General features: G+C 35.5%; 1 protein-coding gene across 1 annotated transcript in view; it reads left to right on the top strand.

The window, feature by feature from the left end:
- The first annotated feature begins 1,214 nt into the window (after window positions 1–1,214).
- RpS21 (ribosomal protein S21) overlaps window positions 1,215–22,104 on the top strand; it is a 34,085-nt gene continuing 13,195 nt past the window's right edge. The window contains exons 1-4 of the mRNA XM_090372074.1: window positions 1,215–1,287; window positions 1,380–1,442; window positions 13,442–13,505; window positions 18,198–18,269. Coding sequence (XP_090228200.1) covers window positions 1,393–1,442; window positions 13,442–13,505; window positions 18,198–18,269 — 186 coding nt within the window. The 5' untranslated portion in view covers window positions 1,215–1,287; window positions 1,380–1,392. The remainder of the gene's footprint in view (window positions 1,288–1,379; window positions 1,443–13,441; window positions 13,506–18,197; window positions 18,270–22,104) is intronic.

The following is a 22,104-nucleotide window of genomic DNA, read 5'->3' as shown; positions in this document are numbered from 1 at the left end:
CGTGGAAACCTTTACCGATACTTTTATGCAATTACAAGGCCGAGTAAAGAATAAATACACCAAGTTAATCAGAAAATCACAAAATAATGTTATACTACTAAATTTAAATCAAAAGTTTTAGAAAAACAATAATTTCAAATCAATAAATAAGAAAAATCCACTTAGCGGCTTGGAACACGACCGTCTCTAGTAGCCTCGTCAGCAGACCAGGGATTCACTCACTTTCTGGCACCCCTTCTCTTCGAGGTGTAGGATAATATCTGATTTTCCTAATTTAGTAGGAACTCACATAAATACTCCTCTTGGATTGGGACTGGTATTTGACTTGTCAAATGTAGGGTCATGCCATTAGGCAACCTGACTTTGTGGAGCACTTGACCTCACAATCTTTTCTCCTTTTCCTGAGGTAGGGTGGGCTGTCTCCTTTCGGATAGAGCCCACCCTACATCTTGTTCTTTCTTCTGCTTACATTCTTTCTTCTCCTCAGTCTCTCACCCCTTCTCCTATTTCAAATTTTTTTGAGCCCTCCCTGGGAAGCTCAGGCTAACCCCGATGTTGGTCAGCCATAGTTCTGTTCCTACTTACCTGGTCCAGCTTCCAGTGCCAGTGACGGTAACTAGCGGTCTGTGGTGCTCCACGGACTCTAGGCTAAGCGGCCAGACGAACAACATAACCCACACTAAGCGAACATGAACATACACTAACATATGCTATCTGGCCTTGACAGTATTGCTTACTTCACAAGAGATTCAAATGCGGAAGTGTGCGAAAGCACCGGTGCCGCTTGTCAAAAAAACACTATGACACTCTGACTATGTCTCTTGGTCCTTAGACTTCAGATATGTGATTGGTTGAGTGAGAAACCTCGGGATTGCCTCTTGGTGCCTTATCATTCGGGTGAACTGCTCTGATAGGTGCTTGTGTGTGCAGGTAAACTTTTTGTACCAGTAGCTGGACGTTATCTGTTCCTGGGGTTCGCCAGTTATGGGAGTTCGTGATCGACTCTATTACTTCTTCTTCCCGAATCTCCCACTCCCACATATCTTGTACGTTCTTGGTTTTCTTCTGTTCTAGTTCTATCCAGGGTGCTCGGCTGTTATGTCTTACTTGTTCTTACTTATTATTATTATTTAAAACGATAAAATTGTAGAAAATTTTTAAATGATATTTATGAAAATGAAATGTTTTTGTGATTATTGTCATTAACACCAGGGGGAAGATTTTTGAACACGACACGTGGTGTGTTAAGGCTTCGTCCTTTTATTCCTAGGCGCTTTGTCTGTGCTGGTAGGTATTTAGTGTTTAATGAGCAAATTGCAGCAATTTGTTAAAGTCTGAAGAAAGAAAACATAGAAGTAATATCTCTTGTGAAATTTCAGGACAGAAAAAATCATGCAGAACGAAACTGGAGAGTACGTTGATCTGTACATTCCAAGGAAATGGTAAGTTACCATAGCTGCGTTCTAAGTTTCTTGTATAATCTAAGTCATTCTTGTCCGTGAACGTATGTGGTTGGTGTGGCCAATATTCATAGTTGAAGGTGCGATGTGTACAAAAATTGCGCTTCTCTAAACATTTATTATAGTTTTTTAGGCAATATTTCCATCTAAAAAAAAGCACTATTTCTTTGTTAGCAGATTTTGCTAAGTTTTGATATATTAGAAAAATGGTGCTGGAACACTTTAAAAGAAAAGGAGAAAATAGTTATTAATTTTATAGTATAGCTGTACCAATATACATCTCTTGGATGTATTCATTTTTATGAAATTTTGGGAATCTTCATATAACCGAAATCAGAAATTGGCACAAACAACTCGCGTTTACACAATATCACTGCCCTGGTTTGGTCTCTTAGACTAATAAAAAAAAGTAATGGTATGTTTTCTTTGTATTTTATTAACTATACGATCGAAACTTATTAATGTTTTTTAGTTAAACAGTTTCTGACAAATGGGTTCAGGCCATTTGACAAAAATAAATTGTAAACCACTTTTGTAATCCTTCCTGGCCAGTTTTCATATCACATAATACGTTGTATACTAATAAATTTTCTATCCAGAGGTATCAAGTCTTAAAAAGTTCACAGAATGCACCGATTTCAACTCTAACCTTTATTTTTGAAGTTTAGAGTCAAGCTTGGTGCCAAAGAAATATGGCATTAACTACATCTTGTCACTTGATTTGATGTGGAACCATGTCATAACAGAAACAGTTCGATTGATTACATTTCAGAAGTTGCAAATTTAGAAGATTTTTGTGGAGTTTAGTTCGTGTTAAAGGTAGCAAGTAATCACTTGCATTTGTCTCAAAGACAAGTAAATAGTAAAGTGTGTAAAAGAGGGGCTAAAAGGGATCAAATGATTAAAATGAAAGAGGTAGTCAAAACTGGTTATATACCTTCATTAGGATGGCTAAGCAAGCCAGAATTGGAATGGGTTTCACTTTTTTTTTTTTTTTATCTTCTCTCTTTGTCACGACTTTTACCTTTACTGCCATGTGTAGCATGCAACAAAAGTGGAAAATGTCATTATGGGCAAGCATGATAGGTTGTTGAGTATATATAATCCAAGATTTTATTATGATATTATTTAATCCACCTGATCTCTGGATACTTTCATGACAGTGCAGCAATTCCTCTGTGAATGTGTAGTGGGTTTCACCTTTCACTTGCCTCCTGGAGAGGTCAGGGTTCAAATCTTGTCAGGGACTAGAAGGTTTTGAGACATGCAGGACTGTAGTTAGTGTTACGTGGTGGTGGACTAGTGTTACGTGGTGGAGCAGTATTTTTCTCCAAGTTTTTCTGGGTTTTTTTAAGCCTGCACAACATGCATACTGGCTGGCTGGCTGTGTGTGTGTGTGCGCGCGCGCGCAATTCAGAAGATTTATATGGAGTTTAGCTGGTAGCAGGTAATCACTTGCATTTGTCTGTACAAATGCAAACTTGTACAAACACCATACACATTTGAGTTTGGCCCACTTATATCAGTATTTACACAATAAACCATGTGAACTGTTACAGTGTGACCAACAAAGTCAGTGTTTCGAAAAACTTCGCAACAATAGTTTCATCACAGCAGAAAGTGATAGTATGTACACATAACTGGATTGTCAATGACAGTTTTATGGTCAATCTTGTGAGTTTTGGGAACGATTCTTAAAACATTCACAGGACTGGCATAAATTGTAGTAGTACAAGGGCACTCTGCTTATGTATGGAAGATTCTGCATGATAAATGACAATCCAGTCATGTTAATGAGGTAGTGACAGGTATTACTATTCTGTGAATGGCTACTTTAACCCTTTGCCTGCAATCTCACACAAAATACAGTGTTGACATCTTGACACTTCTATAGACAATTAGTATATTGAAATACAAAGTGCAAGACCCATTAATTAATAAAGCAATGCCAGGTAAACCAGGCTCTCAGTGGATTACTATTCAGCAGCATATGAACACAAATGCTATTCTTCATATGGCTGTTTAGTTGCTTTTGGTCACCTCATTGGTGAAGAGCTAGGCTTGGCTCTTTACTGACAACTGGTAGACACAATCATTTCATTCTGTGTAAAATGGTGGTTGCAGACATTTTCTCAGATATGACAAGCTGTGCTTGCACCTGGGAGTTGCAAACACTAATGGAACTGATATTCAAGTGGACCTAATTTTGGTGAAGTATGGTCGGTCTGTGACAGCCAGATCCTCTGCTTGCACCGTCACGATGGTCGGACTGTTAGCAACCCTGGTGTTAGTAACCCCATGTGCAAGTCCCGAAATACGGCACCTAGCACACTACGGGTAGCCACCCAGATGCGAACCAACGTAAGCAGGGGTCAAGGTGTGGTGCCCATACCACACAGAGGAATGCCGTCTCTCTGTGTTACCAGGCAATACTAGGTAGTAGATGACTTATCAACCAGTGCAATTCCACCTCTTTGCTTATTGGAGGCTTGAAGCAGTGGAACCCATGTTTAATCTCCAGAGCAAAGCTCTGGTAAAACATCTCTTCCATCATGCGGTATAATTGTTGAGATTATGATGGACACTATGGCGAGATTCAATTTTCCTTACATTTCGAGGGTACAATTCTAAAACAGTGTTCATAGGCCGGCCACTGGTTAGTACACCAGACTGAACCTATTCTACTTTGCCAGTCAGTGACTGGTGGGAGTCCAAGTAGTGTGTATGTGGGGGCCATTGTCGAGGCCATGTTATGTTAAAGGAGCTGACTGTATTCTTACCATGTATATGTATATTCTAAAATTTCATTATTTCATACGGCATGTCCTCCCCCAATCTTTTCTTACTACTGAATACACTGCGAATTGTCAGACCAATAGAGGAAACTTATCTGCGAAAGAATCTAAACCTCCCAAACACTTCCATCTTCACTTCACAAATATACATCGTCTGTTCTAATCTCAATGATGTTCATTTCCGCTTAGTATAATCTAAGGACATGCAATCTACTGCCAAACCCCATGTACTTTTTCTGACAGAATCTCAGTTATCGGTTGATTCAACCACTGCTCATCTCAGTTGTCCGAATTAATCGCTGTATGATTCCTTTTGCTTTAAAGGTGGTACCTTTGCATATGTCCATTCAGATATTCCTCTCAGAGGTAATTTGGAATCTCCTCTTTTCGATCTTCTCTGGCTTCAGTCATACAACTTTCACACAGATCTACACACTTCCCGACAAATAAGTCTCCAGTCACTCGTGGTAGTTTGACTCACACTCACGGAGCAATATGGCCTTAGTTGCTAATGCTCCTAAAAACCAAATAACAAACGACTCACACTCATCTCATAACAAATTCACAGCATTTTCCCAACCCAAAAATATGTGAGAAGAAGCACCCCAATCATAGAATTGGCCCTTTTCATTCTACAGACCCACTGAAAACCATTGTCAATCTCATTTTGTGCAGCCAATTTCATCAAACATCCACAGCAAAAACACTTGTATTCTGAAGCTATCAAATTCACACTCAAAACACCATTCAATTATATCCTTACATCTGCCCTTTTCTAAACCATGCAACATTTTCACAGTCACTTGCTCCGTTGGGGTTGAACACTGCATAACAAATAAAAAAGGGCAAAGAATAGGTGTTGTCAGCACAGCAAAATATCTGAGAGCAGCATGGCGGTGAGGACTAAACAATAACGACTAAACAAAGCAAATGATAATTTTGCATTTCCTGCTAAAATCAGAAGTGAATTTGCATCCAATAAAACTGCAGGGTAGCCAGAGGTTGGCTGGGACTGCTTTAATTAATAAATGTAAATATATTCAATCAAACAAGCAGAAAGGCAAAATGAGGTAAATTTTGCATTTCCAGTAATCAGCTAATCACAGAACTCAATTGTACAATCGTCCCATTCTTGAGCCACACATGCAACGTGATGACTCTGGTGCACCCATGTTCTGGAGATCATTAAAGTTTTCTCCTCCGTTTTTAATGTCAGTCAAGATTTCTGTTTTACCTAGGATAAAAAGGAGTTGGTTAATATGTGCCAGGTCTTTCGGTCATGTATAGCTCTTCACTGATGAGGTGACAAAAAAAACAAAAAGCCCCAAAACAGCCAAAGGAAGAGTGGCATTTGCAATCACATGCTGGTCGATAGTATCCAGTCACAGCCTGGCCCATGTTAATTTTTTTATTAGATCTTGCACTTGATATTTCAATGTACTATTTTTGCTTGCAACATGTTTTCTGATTAGGATTCTCCAGTGGTGGGATTCAAATAATTTAACAACCGGTTCGCTGCCCTTATGACTGTTCTAAGTATAAAAAACTATATACCGAAAGGTAGTTTATTATTTCATGCAGTTAATACTTAAATAAGAACAATAAAAGAGGTCCACAAAACTAGATTGTCCACAAAACTAGATTATGTTATAAGAAAGAGTTTTTTAAAATATTAATGAAAAAATATTAAATAATACCTGACAAAAAACAAAACTATTATTTAAGATATTTCCATATTGCTTCTTGATTGGAGTCCTCACTTGCAATTTTCTTGAAATCTTGATAATCATTAATATCAATTTGGTAATTAAAAATGTCATTAAATATGAGGAATTGTTCTTCAGCTGCTTTCCATGGAACTAGTATTTCTTTGATATTCCAGTAATCTGGCTCCAAAAAATTGAGAAATTGTAATTTTATTCCTATCTTGAAATTGGCTACAACTTGCTTATAAATGTTCACAATCCATTAGTCTTTTTTTTCAAATTCGTTACGATGTTTTCTAAAAGTCTTTCCCGAGGAAGCCCGACAAATCAATGATTTTCTACAAATTTTATATTTTTGAAGGTTTCTGAAGTAATTAATTCATCAACTTTTTTTGTATGGACCTTTTTCCTTTCCAAGCATTTGAAATGCTTTAATAGATCTTATCACAAGTTTTTCAGCCTTTATTATGTTTATATTTCTTGTTTGCAGTGCATTTGAAAGAAGAGAAATTTGGTTTAAAATATGTATTTTCAAGTCAAGACGGGCAGCCATACCCAAGTACTTTTTATTTGAATAAAAATAGTGATGTAGTGCTGGATAAGTGTGCTACACAGCCAGGGTTGACCTTAAACTACAGGCAGCCCATCTTGGTTCCAAAACTCTACCAATCTTTATAATTTCAATTACAGGTTCGGATATTTTGGAAGGTTCAATTTGGTTCTTATTGGATTGATGAAAAATAGTATATATCTTATCAATAAATATTTTTAAATGATTTACTTGCTTTATTTCCTTTATCGAATCATCTAAAACAAGATGGAGGTGATTATTTAAACAGTGCCATATTATTATGTTTGGAAACTCTTTTGCAATCCTAGTGCTCACTTCAGATTTTCTCCCAAGCATAATGCTGGCACCATTGGAGCAAAATCCTATTAAATTTTTTTCTAGGTAGTTCTTAGTAAGCCCAACATCATTTAAACTTTCCATAACTAAAGAACATTGTCTCTGCATCTTGTTTTTCCAATTCAACTAGTTCAATGAAAATTGTTGGCGATGTAACTGAATCCTCAACTTTTAAGAAAAGTATAATAACTGGTTTGCAGGATATCATTGAAGCTTGCTTCGTCAATAATCAAACATATTTTCAGATTGTTTTCAATAATTTTATTAAATATTTCTTTTTTAATTTCCTTTGCAATGAAGTCAACTACTTTCACAGCAGTTTTACGGGAATGTAATCCTATTCCCATATCTAATCCATTTTTAATTTGCACTTCTATCGCATCTTCTATATCTGAAAACGGTTTACATCTTTTTGCCAGGCTGTAAACTGTATTAAATACTCTACAAGTAGCACTTAAATATTTTTCATTCATTGTATCTATTACTTTTGTTATTGAATCCTGCTCACATTGTTTTAAGTTCCCTTTTCAAATGTTATGAGCTTTTGATGAAAAATGTTTTCATTTTTTCCCTTAGAGAAGCTTGTTGTATCTCTTTATTTTTCTCCGATGCCTCAATCTGAAAACATTTCCATTCTTTTGACACATGATCACTTTTCTCTTTTATGAAGTCGTATTTTGCGCAATACCCGCAACCTAACTTTGTTAAAAATTACCAGTCTGTTATATTTTTCTTTAAAATTGTTATATTGTTGCACTGTCCAGCATTCAGGAAGATTATTTTCGGTTTTTCAATTGTTATCGTTTTTCATTTCAATAATTGACGTGCTGCTTTCTTCAAGTTGGAATGGTTGTGCTTGTGACTGTTTTGTACCATCCAAGGCCAATTCTGATTTTGGTTTCTTATTGAAAAAATCTGTCAAACTGTGTTGCCTTTTCATCCTTTTAAGGGCTACTGCAAAAATTTTAAAAATGTTTTATTTTAATATATTATAGAGCAGGAGCGGATATGTGCCTATATATTTGAATATTTTTACTGGTTCTGTCCACATGTGGTCATATCATAAACTTTTATAAACAAAGCACTGTGCTTATACCATTGATAAACATCAGTCAGAACATACATTTTCTTCATTTTATTGATACTAAACGAAAATTTCTTGCTGAATTAATAAATGGCATAGGCTATGCAGATTAAATACAATAGAATAATGTGTATGACAAACCTGTTTGTCAAGTGAAAGTTGTGATAAAAACATCTTTACCACATGCACACTGGCATGAGGATTCCAACATGGAAGAACATTCATCCACGGCTTCCAAAATGGGCGATAAGATAACCCTTGAAATCTATATTTCTATTGGTTTGTTGTGTCTTAGCTTCCTATTGTTTTTATTGATTGGGGAACACCAACACACTCATATCTCGTGTGAATTTAGGGCGCAACACAGAGCTGAAACAAATGACAGTGTGTCACCCCCTGGTTGTTTGGCACTTTTTCTCTTTACGTTATGTTTGTTTACTTAAGTAACAAATGCGAGGGAATAAAAATGTAGTATTTCATCAAAGGTATAATGAGTTTTATGAAATTAATAAGTAAATATTACAAGCATAGTTTTGTTTAATTTTTTTCACCCATGGACGGATGAACATTACTACGGGCACTTGGAATACGCTGCTGCGTAGATGAACGTTAAAAAAAAGAGTACAGAATGTAAATTTGTGATTTCCACATTGGGTGGCTGCCCAGGCTCCCACCTTAGGTTGTTAAAATGGCACCCGATCACAAGTGCCATTTTAACAACCGGTTCGCCGAACTCAACAAAAAATTAGGTATTGGTTCTGCTGAACCGGTGCGAACTGGCTGAATCCCAACACTGGGATTCTCTTCATGGATGAGAGCAGGTATCCCGAATAACTATAATCTGAATGCCTAGTCTGAAAAGTCCAGTGAGACTTTCCACAAAGCGCAAGTGTCAGTTATCCATCAGTAAGTGGGTTTGAACTGCTGAGCAGTCTTTTGGGTAATACCAAACTGTATCCTGCATAGTACTGCCTGAGCTACTGGATGATTCTCTTTGCTATTTGCATCTGGACATGGTTCATGCATGATAGTATGTTACCACATACATTTGTAAAGTGTACACAGAGAATCATGTGAGACAAGTGTGTTAGGCATCAGTTTTCCTTGGTGATTTAGGTGTTCTTGTATATTCACTATCATGATCCTCTAGGATGCCATGTTCTGTTGTTTCGGATCAGGTGAATATATGTCATCATTTGTGTTGGTTTTAGCGATATCCACGAGGAAGTAAAGCTTATATAGCACCAGCCAAAAAAAAAAAAAAAAATCTACGGCACGAAGCGTAGGATTATCAGCCCTTGTAGGGGTGCCAAAAGAATTGGGCATGTGTAGCTCTTTTGTAGTTCACTTATGCATGGCCACAGTGATTAGTTTAGGACATCATTTTGAGTAAGCACTCAAAAATGCAAATAAAACTGATACAACAGGCATCTCAGCATGTTTTTTCTCATCAGCTTCATTCATGCTGACGTATTTGCCATTGCTTTTGGGATACCGTAGTGCAAGAAAGCTGACACTTGCTGGTTGGTAATTTTTGATTTAAAGTTTTAACCTCTAATATCATTTCCCAGAGGAAGGTACTTAATCAAAAAAAAAAAACTGTGTGTGTGTGCATGTTTGCATGCTTAAGTCTGTTTGTCAGATGGTGTTAATGTACTTTCTTATAATTTATATGACTTCTAGGTGGTGTTTTAATATAGACTTGTTCACAAGTATCCAGCCTATTTTTAAAAAGTATGCAGAAAGCACTGCTTTGAACTTTAACTTTATTTTGAAGTTAGAGCCAAGTCCAGTGCCAAAGAAATGTGTCATTAACTACATCATGATCACGTGACTTGATGTGGAACCATGCCACAACATGTTACAGTAATTGCATTATTTTTTATTTTTTATTAGTAACTTTTCAAATATGGGCACTTTGCAGTTTTAATAATGAATGTAGCACTTAAATAAAATTTTGGAAAGAAGCATATTCCTTATAATGTGAGAGTGTTATAAGGAATGTGTCTACAAAAATGAATGCAAATTTTGCCTGCCTTTGGATTGATTTAATTTTCAGTGTTTAGTATAATTTTTGTACTATCAGTTCTCAGTTGATTTTCCAAATTAATCTCTATTGGGGAGTTTCATTTCATATCCCTGGCAAATTGTTTTTTTTTTTTTTTTTTAATGTGGATGCACAATAGTGTCACTACAAAGCTACAGGAATAGTTACCACTGAGAACCTCCCTAATGGCTACATCAGAGCAAATGTTTGAAACAACCTCCTTAAGCTTCAATACACACATGGTCATCTTCTCATAGATTGTCAGATGTTCAAAAATTTTCCTGGAATATTCCAAACCACTTGACAACTATCCATGATCCATTCTTGGAGGACCTGCATATTAAAAATTGGAATAGTGTAAAAACAGCCTTGATGTGTTCCCAAAAGGAAAAAATCCAGTGGATTTAAATCGAGAGGGCATTCAGTTGGCGCACTTCTATCAATCCAGCAGCCAGGATGCTTATTGTTGATAAATTCTTGAGAAGTGAAGTTCAAATGTGCCAGAGCCCCATTATGATTGAATCACATTTGGTGGCATGTTTCCATTGGAAGTTCTAGCAATGCAGGTAGTTCCCCCCCCCCTTCAAGAAATGCAGGCAGTTTGGTCATTCAGTGTAGGTGACAGGAAAAATGGTCCAATCAGGGTCAACAGTGACAAGAACCAGTTTCCACAAACTGCTACTGTTTCCGAGATTAGGTGATAACAAGAGCATTTTCCTATGCCCATTTGTGATTGTGCAAATTCATAAATGTAACTGTAAATTGTTATTCATTTGTGAAAAGGTAGACTAAGGAAAAGTAGAAAATTACCTTAAAGAGTGGCTGCATACGATATGAGTAGGGTTGATGCCCACAAAGAATTTTCCATATGGTTGAATGTGCAGTGCCTAATACTTCTGGTACATTTCTTTGGTAGTTCCAGGATCCTTGTCAGTCATGTGCCTCTAAATCAGGCGTTCAGGCATGTCTAGAGTACAACAAACAGCTGTACAGAGAAATAGAGTGGGCCAGTAAATCAGAATACAGCATCTTATAATGGGGGATTTTAACTTTTCAGCTATATTGACTTGAACTTGTGGGTTGATCACTCTCCGACTAGCAAGACCTTTGTGGATTTATTAGATGCTGGTTTTCTACATGTGCATGTTAGAGAGGCAACAAGAGAGAGTAATACTCTTGATCTGATTATCAGTGATGATTATTCATACTTTAAGAATCTGCAGATAAAAGAACCACTAGGTAGCAGTGATCACAGTGTATTGATTTGTGATTTACATAAAAGATGCTATCATCAAGCATAAAGGAAGGGCTTTTTGCTTTTGTAAAGGTGAACTCTTGTTATAGTATTTTTCGAAGGTGATTGGTCCCAACAAATTCTTGACCAACATTATTGGTCACTTGCACACCAGCAAGACTTTTGTGGATTTATTGGATGATTGTTTTCTACAGCAGCATGTTCGATAGGCAACCAGAGGGAGTAATACGCTTGATCTGATTATCAGCAGTGTTTATTCGTTTATAAGAATTTGCAGATAAGGAACCACTAGGTGTCAGTGATCACAGTGTACTGATGTGGGATTTACTTAAAGATGTAACTACCATCAGGGGTAAAGGGAAGGTCTTTGCTTTCGTAAATGTGACTACACTGGTGTCAGACAGTTTTTAAATTCCATACAGTGGGACCAACTGATGTTACCATCAGCAAATTCTAAATGGGAAGCATTCAAGGAATTAAACATACAAGCTACTAGGCTTTTCATACAAACTAAGAAATACTCTTCGAGGCATAGGCGCACCTCCGTAGCCAGGTGGGAAGGAGCAGCACTACGTAGCACATGCTTCTTGATTAGACCGGGGTTCGAACCCGTCGCCACCAAATACGGAGGATGCGGAAAGGTCAGGGAATGACCACCGCATATTCCTGGAGCAATATGGCCTTGGTTGCTAATGCTCCTAAAAAAAAAACCAAATAACAATAACAATTCGAGGCATAGGCCTAAATGGATGTCAGATGAAATGATGAAACTCGTGTAGAGAAGAAAAATGCATGGGGTGCATATAAATTATCGGGTAACACAGAAGCCTATGGTAGAAATAAACTAGTCTGTAATCAAGTTACAAAGGTCAGGCAAGCAAAGGCACATTATGAGAAATCTTTGGTGAAGGATGCAAAGAAAAACAACAAACATTTCTTACATATTTAAACACTAGAAAGAAGGGGATGAATCAGATTGGTCCACTTGATACCGACGGTTTGATTGTTGATGCTTCTTGGGTTGCTGACAAACTGAATAAGTATTTTGCATCTACACTCATTTGACGAATTCTTTAGGGAAGAGGGATACTGGAAGTTAATCGAACTCCAACAAGAAGCTAAATGATTTTGTAATAACTGAGAGGAAAGTGGAAGAGAATTTGTTTAAGTTAAACATAAGAAAGGCACCTGGGGTGGATGACATCTATTCAATTATATTAAATAGAGGCAGTGAAAAAAATAAGCAAACTCAGCCATAATTATGAGAGCATCCTTGGATTCCAGGGAGGTCCCTGCAGACTGGAGATGTGCTAATGTATACCCGATTCACAAAAAAAGGAGTTCAAAGGGTGACATGAGTAATTACAATTTTATTATTTTAGTTTCTCTTCCAGGGAAAATAATGGAGTCACTGGTTAAAGAAGTAATGCAGGATTATCTAGACGAGGCAGCAATTATACTTCAAACACAGCATGGGCTTGTTAAGAGGAAATCTTGATTGACCAATTTAATTGGATACTATGATGTAGTCACAAAGGAACTGGATGCAAAAATTAATTTTGATATCATATACTTGGATTTACGCGGTTTACACAAATTGAACAAGTCCCATGTGACAAAATAAAGCAACATGAAAAAAAAAAAAAAAAAGAAGCAATGTATACAAGACTGAAAGACATTGTTAAGAAAGTACAAATAATAACTAATAATTTCAAATCAGTGACGCATGAGCAATGAATGACTTTTTTTCAGGCTATGCCATACCACTGCAGAATTAAAGCTCTTCTGAATCAGTTGGTAAAATAACTACAAATTGAAGTCCCAAGAATATTCCATAGTTTATGGGGGTGCCCTGCTTATATAAATTTAAATTATTCATGTGGAGTAGTCAGATTTTTCTTTTTTTAAGGTGCATCTTAAATTTTTTATAACTTTCAAAAAATTAAAATGTTATTTGCAATATCTAGTCTTCATTAAATGTGGTAAATATATAATTGTTGCAGTCATCAGAAAAAATTCCAGATGGTGAAAATTTTGACTATTTTAACTAATTGATTTTCATCTTTTAATAGTACTGCATTTTTAGTATTAAAATTTTTATGTGCAGGTAATGATAATTATACGTAGCTTTGCTTTGATTTTTATGATTTAGATTTTTTATTTAATTTTATTTTTTTTTTTATATAGTTCTGCAAGTAACAGAATTATCCGGGCAAAGGATTATGCATCAATCCAGTTAGACCTTGCTGAGGTAGGATCTTTAATTTAAAAATGTTTTTATAAGTTAAGGTAAATTTGAACATAATGCAAGTGCTGAAGGATAGTGTTCCGTGTGTAGGTATCGTACTATAGGAAGTACAGTAGAGCATCAGGACTATCCTCTTCCAGATAGCCAAATTTTCCGGATAATCAAACATAAGGCAGGATTAAATAAATTTAATCTTACCTTATGATTAAATTAAATAATTAAGATTAATTAAATAAAAAAAATTATAAACCAATTTCGGAAAACAGAAACAACCATCTAGGCATTCTTTATGATTTTTATATAAAAATCATAAAAATGCTTCTAAAAGTCAAATTAGAAAGACTTAAATGCTCTCGGTTTTTTCAGTTTTATCGATAATGAGCATGGACAACCTGTGCATCCCAGTAGCATTTGCACACATAACAATTGTAAATCTAGGAATAGAATCCTTTATTTCACATTCCACTTTAAAATCTCATCCTTTATTTAAACCTTGGTTTTTCCAATAAATGTGCTAATGCTGTTCAAGAGAAGAATGTTGCATATTGTAATTGGCTTGTTTCCAATTCTTTAGTTTCATTTTCTGCCTACACCAAAGCTTGCAACAATTGAAAAGCAGTTATTAATCAGTCCAAACTAGATTTTGAACAGGCTAAGAGTAGAAAACTTGCTTCTTACCCTAATGGTAGCCAAGCATTCTGGCTGCAATTTTGCTCACCACTGCTCCCACTTCTGTCAAAACCAGATGGTTCTATTGTCACTTCAGCCAAGGATAAAGCTGACCTGCTAGCATCCCATTTTTCTTCCAACTCATGTATTAATGATCTTGGTAAAACACCTCCCACCATTCTCAACACACCCCATTCAATGCCTCCTGTAGTCTTCCTTCAAAAGGATGTCAGAAGGATTTTGATGAATCTTGATGCTAATAAAGCTCCAGGCTCTGATGGTATTTCTCCACTTGTTCTCGAAACCTGTGCTCCTGAAATTACTCCTGTTCTTTGCCACCTTTTTTTCACTTTCTTATTCCAGAGGTGTTTTTCCTTCTACTTGGAAATTTGCTCATATCCAGCCAGTTCCTAAAAATGGTGACAAATTCTTCCCATCCAATTATCGTCTTATTGTAGTTACTTCTACCCTTTCTAAAGTAATGGAGAAATCAATTAACCGCCAACTCTTAAACTACCTAGAAATCTTCAGTCTGATTAATGATTGCCTCAGTATCGCTCCACTGGGGATATTCTGGTCTATGTTACCTATTTATGGACAAATTCAATGGAAAAGTTCGGTGAAACACAAGCAGTTGCTCTTGACATCTCAAAGGCTTTCGATCATGTTTGGCATAAAAATCTTCTAAACAAGCTTCCATCTTATGGTTTGCCAGCTGTTTTTTGTAATTGGTTTTCCAGTTTTCTCTCTAACCACTCACTGAGGGTGATAGTAGATGGCTGTCTTCTAACTTCTCCATTAATGCTGATGTCCCCCAAGGTTCAGTTCTTTTCCTCTGTATATTAATGACCTTCTTTGATTGACTGGAAATCCTATCCATAGTTTTGCCATTGATAGCATATTGCATTCCACTTTCCATTTTGGGCGCCTCCGTAGCCAGGTGGGAAGGAGCAGCAGTGCGTAGCACACGCTTCTTGATTAGACCGGGGTTCGAGCCCGTCACCACCAAATACGGAGGATGCGGAAAGGTCATTCAGGGAATGACCACCGCATATCCCGGAGCAATATGGCCTTAGTTGCTAATGCTCCTAAAAACCAAATAACAACAACTTTCCATTTTGAGAAACCTCGCCCTGCTCAATCAGCTTCAACTTCTCGAATATCCACTACCAATTCCTTAAATTCCAATCTCCAGGTAATTCTCCAGTGGGACAAAGACAACTTAGTTGATTGCAGTCCTTCTAAAACTCAGTCCTGTCTTATATCTAGCAAAAAGGATTCTTCTGCTCCTATGCTTATCTTTGGTGACACTCCGATTTCTAGGCAAGATGATATATCTCTTTTGGGGATTACCCTGACTTCTAATCTCTCTTGGAACAAGCACATTACAAATATTGCTTCCTTTGCATATAAAAAAGTTGGTTTTCTATTTCTTCTAGATATCTATTTCGCTCTCATCATTACTTTTTTTTTTTCAAACAGCTGTTCACTCTCTACAAATTGCAAATCTGCCACGGCATGAAATATTGTTCCCACATCTGGGGCAGTGTCCCCAAAACTTCTCTCAGGCTTCTAGATTCATTCAGAAGAGGGCAGTTAGGTTAATTAATGACTCATCTCTAACACTCTCCACTCTGTCTCATAGACATACTGTTTCTGTGTGCATGCCTTTTTTGCAGATACTTCCATGGACACTTCTTCTGAACTGGCTTCTATAATTCCTGCTCTCTCTCTCTCTCTCTCTCTCTCTCTCTCTCTCTCTCTCTCTCTCTCTCTCTCTCTCTCTCTCTCTCTCTCTCTCTCTCTCTCTCTCTCTCTCACATTTTCAAAACAGTGTGAACATGTGCCGCCAACATCCAACTTCAAACTCAGAACCAACTTTTCATCTTCCTTGTTTATTCATTCAACTGCTGTTTCTTCTGTAGACTGTAATATCAACAAATATCTTCTTTCCTTTTCTCAACCTCCAACCCATGCACAGTACTAAGTAATATAGGTTCTAATACCTCTCGTGTTTGAGGTTTTCATTTAAAAAAAAACCCTCTCTTTTTTCATCTGAAAACTTGGTGCGGGCATTTTTCTTTTAGTGGCTAAAGTTTTTCTCGGTAATGCTTTGCATAATAAGCCTGTCTCATCAACATTATAAACATTTTCATTCTCGTAATTTGCTATAACAGAAGCAAACTTTACAGGTTTTCAGCCAACCCATGCTTGCCTTAAAATCATTACCTCTTAATTTTCGATTAAAATCCAATGTCTTTTCCCACAACATTGGGCCAGACACTGGTTTACCTGAAGAAACCACAAATAAAGTGCACTCTCTAAAGCGGCCTTTTCAGGTTTCTTCATAGTCTTTTTTCCTGCTAGATTCTCCTTCGCTATCCATAATCGATACAAATTTTGTAAAAGCATTAGAATTTTTCTTGATGATGTAAATTATTGAAGTCCCCACATTAAACCCTTTGGAGAGATTTCCTAAAATTTCACCTTTTCTAATTTATTAATAATTTACGTTTTATGTTGCAATGTTATGCATTTTATTTTTGTTCACATTTTACTGTAAAAAACTGAGAAAAATAATAAATAGCACATTTTTGGGCAGATATTATTCTTATCGAATTTGGAGTTAAACTAATCTGAAATTCACTTGTGGTTTCCGTAAAAACCCAGATCTCTGATATTTTTCTAAGCACATTTCTGGAGGTCACAACCATAAAACAATAAAAAAAAAAAATTGCAGTTTTCGGTTTGTTGGGCTTTTTGTTTGTGCAATCTGTTATAAATGGGTAGTAAACTCGATCTTTCACTTATTAGAATCAAAATTCAATTTGCAAACATGCCGTGCTCACTATAACCCATGTTCACTGCACTACCATTATTAATAAAAAAAAAAAAGGAAAAAAAGAAAGATCAGCAAAAAGAAAATATCAGTGGAATTAAAAAAAAAAAAAAAAGGTAACAGAACAGGTAAACCAAAATTTTGTGTGTTGTACTGTAATGGGACACCAGCTGATGTAAAGTTACTTTGAATGAAGGAGAAGAGGGTGATGGGTTGTCATATTTGAATTGTTGGATTATGCAATGAGGATATAGTTCAAAAACATTCCTATATGACACTAATCCCCTGATTTAAGCTTGTGTTTAAGAGGCCACAAGCACACGCTTCTTGATTAGACCGGAGTTTGAGCCCGTAACCACCAAATACGGAGGATGCGGAAAGGTCAGGGAATGACCACCGCATATCCCCGGAGCAATATGGCCTTAGTTGCTAATGCTCCTAAAAACCAAATAACAACAACAAGAGGCCACAAAACCCGAAATATTTTTGATGGTTGAAAAGAACAGTTCATTGTCAGAAGCTTTGTATTTTAGAATTTTAATTGCAGTTTTACTTATGCAGCTACTGGTTTAGATTTTGAAATTTTACTTGTACATAATTTATTGTTTTTTTATTTTAAATAATGTAATGTTTTTTATATTAAACTATTTCAGTTGGCCTGGTTGGTAGTTAGATAGATGCAACATGTTGAAAGAACCCTCAGAGTTCAGAGTTCTTTCAACATATTACTACTTTTTTTTTTGGTCTAATTTTAATTTTGAATTTTTAAGATTTTTTTTTTTTTTTTTTTTTTATCACACAGTTGATCCAAAAAAAATGTAGGGTCTGTATATTCATATTAGATATACAAATGAATTAAAGTTCTATTTTTACACAGATAAAATATTTTCAATTTAATTTTTATTATGGATGATTGGATATTTATTCCAGGATAATTATCAGATCTTTATCATTTTAGGACACTTACTTGAAATATATGGATGAATATATTTATTATTTTATATTTATAAATATATAAATAATATATTTATTATTTTAGTATATATATATTTTTTTTCTTTTCTGCTCTACTTTTAAATTCTAGTTGGGATATCAGTACGTATATTTGCAATTATGGTTTTAGGGTTGAATCTGTTATTTTATATTCATTATTCCAAAAAAAAAAAAAAAACTTTATTATTTATTAGATTGATGAAGCTTCTGGTCGCTTCACTGGAAACACTATCAAGTATGCAATCTGTGGAGACATTCGTAGAATGGTAAGAATATTAATTTCTTATAAATTAATAAGTGAAGCAGAATCTGTACAGATCTGAGGTTAACCTGCAAAATTTTATACTTTTTTGGATCTAAGTGAGATTAATTAGTCTTGATTTAATTGTTTAATGTCTCTTTGAATATACAGCAGGCCCCCGTTATAACGCGGTTCGCTTTACGCTGATTCGCTATAACGCTGTTCTTATATTATAACCCGTATCTGACTATAACGCTCTTTTACAGATTACATTTTTGACATATTTAACGAAATCGTTTCATTTGATGGAGTCGATAGCTTGAAAATGAATAGCAAAACAGCATTAAAACGTTTCCCACGCCGACTTGAGCAATTTTCCCACGCTCAGTGATATTTTCTCTCACGCTAATTTAAGTACAGTCACTTGTTACGTAGTTCCGAGATCAACATTTTAAAAAATGATCAAATATATTGCTTGTATTATTTACGTTATATGCATTTATCCGAAGTCTAGTTAGTCATCACTCAGTACAGTATTAGACATCGTGCGTAACGGACAGTTTACTTGAACATTGTATCATAATTAATTCAACCAACGCAGTTATATTTTCGAAGAGCTAATAATGACCGACAGGAATGAAAATGCAACAACGTCTGGGCGCAGTACGAAGACTATAAATGTAAGAAAAAGACTGAATTTGAAAATTAAATTAGACGTTTTGAAGCGAATCGATTCCGGTCAACGACAAGCGGATGTGTGCCATAATTTAGGACTCGCAAATTTAACTGTAAGAACAATTATGAAAAAATAAAGAATTAATTTTAGCAGCGGGAAAGATAGCTGTTCCACTGCAAGCAACTAGGACTAGACCGGCTATTAGGATTGAAATGGAAAGACTAATTTTTTTGAAGATAATATTCCAATGCAGAATTCAGTTAAGTTAAATATTAAAAAAAGAGAGAGAGAAAGAGATTAGCCAATACAATGATCTGAAGAAAACTCGCCTAAAAAAAAATGTGGAACCATTTAAAACTGGTAGAATAGATTTAAAATCCCGGGAGAAGCCGCTAGTGCAGATTAAGGAGCCGAAACTTTCAAAAAAGAACTTGTTAAAATTATTGAAGAGGGGTATTATGTGTTATACTTCTCAACAAGTTTTTAACATAGATGAAGCAGGACTTTTGTGGAAACGAATGCCTAAAAGAAGTTTCATATTGAAAGAACAAAAAACATGCCAAGTTTCAAAGCGGCGAAGGATCGGTTGACTTTATTGTTGAGTGGTAACGCTGCGGGCCATATAAAATTAATACCCCTTTTAGTTTATTTGGAAGAGGGCCAAAGTTCAACTCAAAATCCACACATTTTTCATGATTAAATTCATCCATTAAATTAAATCAATAAAATTCATTATTTTAATTGGAATTTTGTTTACTTTTGAGACGCAAGTAGTTACCACATAATTATACGTATGTAATGCAGAATATTTTATATGTGCAAATATTTGAATATTAAATATTTTGACCGACATTTGTGCATCTTTTCATTACCGTTTATTATTAATTAGGAAATATCCTATGGCACCGACCGCAGCTCACAAATACATATGTTACCTTATGGGAAAGCGGCGCTCGCTTAGCGCGGATTCACTTAGCGCTCTGTTTTTCCGGAAAGAATGATCAGCGTTAAGCGGGGGTCACCTGTATATCAATTTCAAGACATTTATATTATAGAATTTTAGATTACTGTGATTTTGACTCTTTTAAAGCAATTTAATGATTTATTTTCTGACTTGATACTTGTGTACTAGGTGTAGAGAATTTATATCCCCTCCCCCTGCCACAATTGATATATTTTGTCATGTCAAACTGTAAATGGTTAAGAACTACAACAAATGCTACAATTCTTAACCCAATATCTTTTAAGCCAATGTTGGGCTGACTGTGGTCTCTAACACTGTGCCAAGCTCACATGTTAAGCATTTGTCAATTGTGGGCTTGGCATTATTGTATATTGTCCACCTCCTGGAACTTTACTAAACACTACTAAACACCATATATCATGGCCTGAGTTTGATTGACTTTGGAAAATATGATGTTTTGAAAAACAATGGAAAAGTTTCCCATAGTTATGTGATTTATAACTCTTATTTTAGCAAGTTTTTTTTTTTTGTTTATTTGTTTGTTTATCTTACAATTGCTTAGTATGTGATGCTCCAGAAAATTTCCCAAGGTGAGCATATGCCATAAATTATCATAATAACAATATTGCTTCCACATCATCCAAACATTGTATCCTTTGTGCAGCATTACCATAAAAAAAAGATTCCAATGTATTTTATTTTTGTAGTCATAACAATGACTAGAAAAACAAAATTTAGGAGTATATAATGTATTGCCTCTACTTTAAATATTAGTATAATGTGATATGGAAGTCAAGCGACCTAGATTTAAGCAGCTGCATTCTTAAGAGTTATACTGAACTTAACTGCAAATTAACATAACTATGTCCTATGACTGCTTATTTGCAGTTAACATAACTGCAAATAAGCAGTCATAGGACAGTATATCATCTGACCTTACTAACAATATAATAACATCAGTGTGATTATGTGATTACAATGTATGTTGAAAATGGCTGCCTTTTTTTTTGAATGTGCATACGTATTCTTTTCCCATGCTTGAAGCACCATACATGAGCAATTTTTTTAATTGCTGTTATAATGTTGCTTCAACCTGTCCAGCATGTGTGAGTTTTTTGTGAGTGTGAGCATGGAATGCAAATCAGTTTTGAGTGAACTAAATCTGACTGTTCAGTTAATCACATACCCACTGATATAGAACCAAATTTTGTTAGTGAAGAAAACTGTATCAAGCTTATCTATTCCATACTTGTAAACAAATGCCAGAAACTATCTACATTGGATTAGGCTTTTTCACTTCCTGGATAAAGTGAACATAACATGGACAAATGTAACTCATTCACATTGTATATGCTTCTGTATGACAATTCTGAAAGTTTCTGAGACTTCTTCAGAGGAGATCACTGCAACTTTTTTCACTTTAGTGCTAGTCAGAATGTATAGACTTGCACTGCATTTCGTCATGAACAGTTCCACTACCACTGAAAAAAAAAAAAAAAATTCTGTTTCTACTGCAGCACAACCACATAAGTTAGAGTACAATTCATCATTTTTACAGTTCATCATTTTGAGAAAAATACAGCCATTACCATATTTAGTGGTCATGTGGGCTCAAATGCATTCAGCTATGTCAAGCCAACTATGGTCCAACAGTCTTGAACTTATCTTATGAGGAATTGCAACATTTGTATATTTCCTGTTGAACTCTTTGGCCACCTGTGTGCATATGATTATGGCAGAGTTGCAAAATACTGTTCAATTTGTGAATTGAACAGTATTTTAAACAACACTGCACCTGGGAACCTGTTATGTGTGATAAGGTGCTGTCACCATGAACAATGCACTAATAACACTGAACCTCTATATATGTATGACTGCCATTTTCAGCTGATATGCTTAACATTCTTCTGATGCCTTCTGTTAACAAAAAAGGCAAGTTAAGCTTTTTTACTCAAATATGCAGCGGCATAAATTTTTGGTCTTGTGACTTGATTATCCCGTAATCCGAATTTTTAAAAGCTATTAAATGCATTCCCTCTTGTGCAGTGAAGTGTTTATAATGTGATAAAATATCTTTATATAACTACAAAGATAATATTTTATCTTTGTATAACTACCACCCCTTTCACACATTTGAAGTTAATTTTATTCTGTAAATACAAATAGCAGAATTCATAAGAATTGTAAATACTACTTAATAAAATTCTTAATGGGTGATTT

The sequence above is a fragment of the Mastigoproctus giganteus genome, chromosome 4, assembly GCF_048544385.1.
Source record: "Mastigoproctus giganteus isolate SK-2022 chromosome 4, ASM4854438v1, whole genome shotgun sequence".
NCBI lineage: Eukaryota > Metazoa > Arthropoda > Arachnida > Uropygi > Thelyphonidae > Mastigoproctus > Mastigoproctus giganteus.
The sequence above is the reverse complement of the archived record's forward strand: the minus strand, read 5'-3'. Positions and strand labels throughout refer to the sequence as shown.